The sequence below is a fragment of the Musca vetustissima genome, unplaced genomic scaffold, assembly GCF_032173495.1.
Source record: "Musca vetustissima isolate MV318-11 ecotype Yass unplaced genomic scaffold, APGP_CSIRO_Mvet_v1 utg30251, whole genome shotgun sequence".
Lineage (NCBI taxonomy): Eukaryota > Metazoa > Arthropoda > Insecta > Diptera > Muscidae > Musca > Musca vetustissima.
In genome coordinates this window covers 21,015-22,717 of record NW_026883471.1, presented here as the reverse complement: position 1 = coordinate 22,717, position 1,703 = coordinate 21,015, and the positions used below count along the sequence as shown (strand labels likewise).

Sequence of the window (1,703 nt, the reverse complement as noted above, 5' to 3'; positions counted from 1 at the left end):
TCCATATATTTTTGTGAGCAAAATACAGGTCGCATTTATGATCCGATTTGGATGAAATTTAGCACAGATCACTTATTGAACCCGAGGACGATCCCTATTAAAATTAAAAAATCGTGGGTAACTCGTCACACACCTCAAATCACTTTTTCTGAAGATGTTCCTAAAAAAACATTAACTGTTTGTAACTTCATTCTATAAAATAGGAAACACTGATCTTCGTGATAATTTTGTCGTATGTTTTATTTATAATTCCGGTGTAATTATTTTCTATCCCAACCTCCCCAGCCGCCACCGCCGCCACCTCCGCTCCAACCTCCGCCGCCACCACCACTCCATCCACCGCCTCCACCTCCACCTAGAGTTATAATTTTGTAAACGGTAACATGGGAACCTCCGCCATAGCCGCCTCCACCACCACCATAGCCGCCTCCCCATCCACCACCGCCACCACCCCATCCTCCGCCGCCGCCGCCATAGCCCCCACGGTATCCTCCACCATATCCGCCTCCACCAAACAAGAATCCTGCCTGGGCCGTGGCGATTAAGCACGCCAAAGCCAAAACCTTAACGTATCCCTAAAATCCATACAAGAAATTTGTATTAATTTCTTTTACTGTAATTCTCGATCGAATCTTCTTAACTTACTTTCATTGTTGGACTTTTGAAACTAGTACATTCATTACCATCCGCGTTGCTTATATACTTGGATCTTAGAAATTAATTTAATTGTTTTAATTATTTTTTTTTCTAAACATTTTGTATTAGAATTAATAATAATAAAATAATAAAACGAAATTGGTGTGGGGGATATATTAAAAAGAACAAGTTCTAGGTTTGTCTTACTTCTTTCATCGAATGAAATGAATAATTACAAAACAACACACAAACCAAATTTTGAACTCAATAGTCTCAATGTTATGGAATTTTTGGCAAATTGTTGACCAAATATTTTCTTGTTTATTTGTTATTTAGAAAGAGAGGCGAAGTTAAAAATAGACTTAAATTTCATCAAAAATAATACGATATGCTATATTTATGAGACAAATTCGATATAAAATAATATGCAGATCTACATATCCAGAAATTCTAGCCAATTTGTTTATTTTGTTTTAACAATTTTTTCCAGTCATATATTTAAATCAATTAAAAGTGTATGAGGTACCATATGAGGTTTAAAATAGAAGTTGGTTAAAGAAAAATATGTCAGTTATTTTTTGAAACAATTTTGTAATTCCAGGATTAGGAAAAAAATATTATTGCTGGAAAATTGGTTTGCAACGCTTCGAAAGATTACATTTTTTTTTTTATTTTTGACCATACGACATTAATAAACTTAATTTAGCATTGCATGACATTACATTTTCCATTAATTAATTAGTTCATTTTATTTTCAATATTTCACTAATTTTTATCTAATATTTGGGGTTAATTTACCAACCGCCTTTTCATTATAGTCCATGCATTTTCAATTGGATACTTCCCTTATAAATGGATTTATAGAGACTGCAGGTCTGCAGATAGACTACGTGCCTATATAAAGACCATTTGGTCTATCTAGAGGCCGACTGAAAATTGATAGAGACCATAGGTCTGCAGAAAGGCTACATGTCTGTACAGAAGCCACGGGTGTCTATAAAGACCAATTGTACTGTATGTCGAACACTGGGTCTGTGGTCAGGGGGAAGTGGTCTGTATAGAGACCA

At 35.2% G+C, this 1,703-nt stretch overlaps 1 protein-coding gene across 1 annotated transcript; it reads right to left on the bottom strand.

The window, feature by feature from the left end:
* Positions 1-260: 260 nt before the first annotated feature.
* LOC133330338 (uncharacterized) lies at positions 261-651 on the bottom strand. The gene is made up of 2 exons (XM_061538797.1): positions 646-651; positions 261-575 (listed from the first exon to the last, which is right to left on the bottom strand). Exons 1-2 carry the CDS (start codon positions 649-651, stop codon positions 261-263), a joined length of 321 nt encoding a protein of 106 aa, XP_061394781.1.
* Positions 652-1,703: the final 1,052 nt, after the last annotated feature.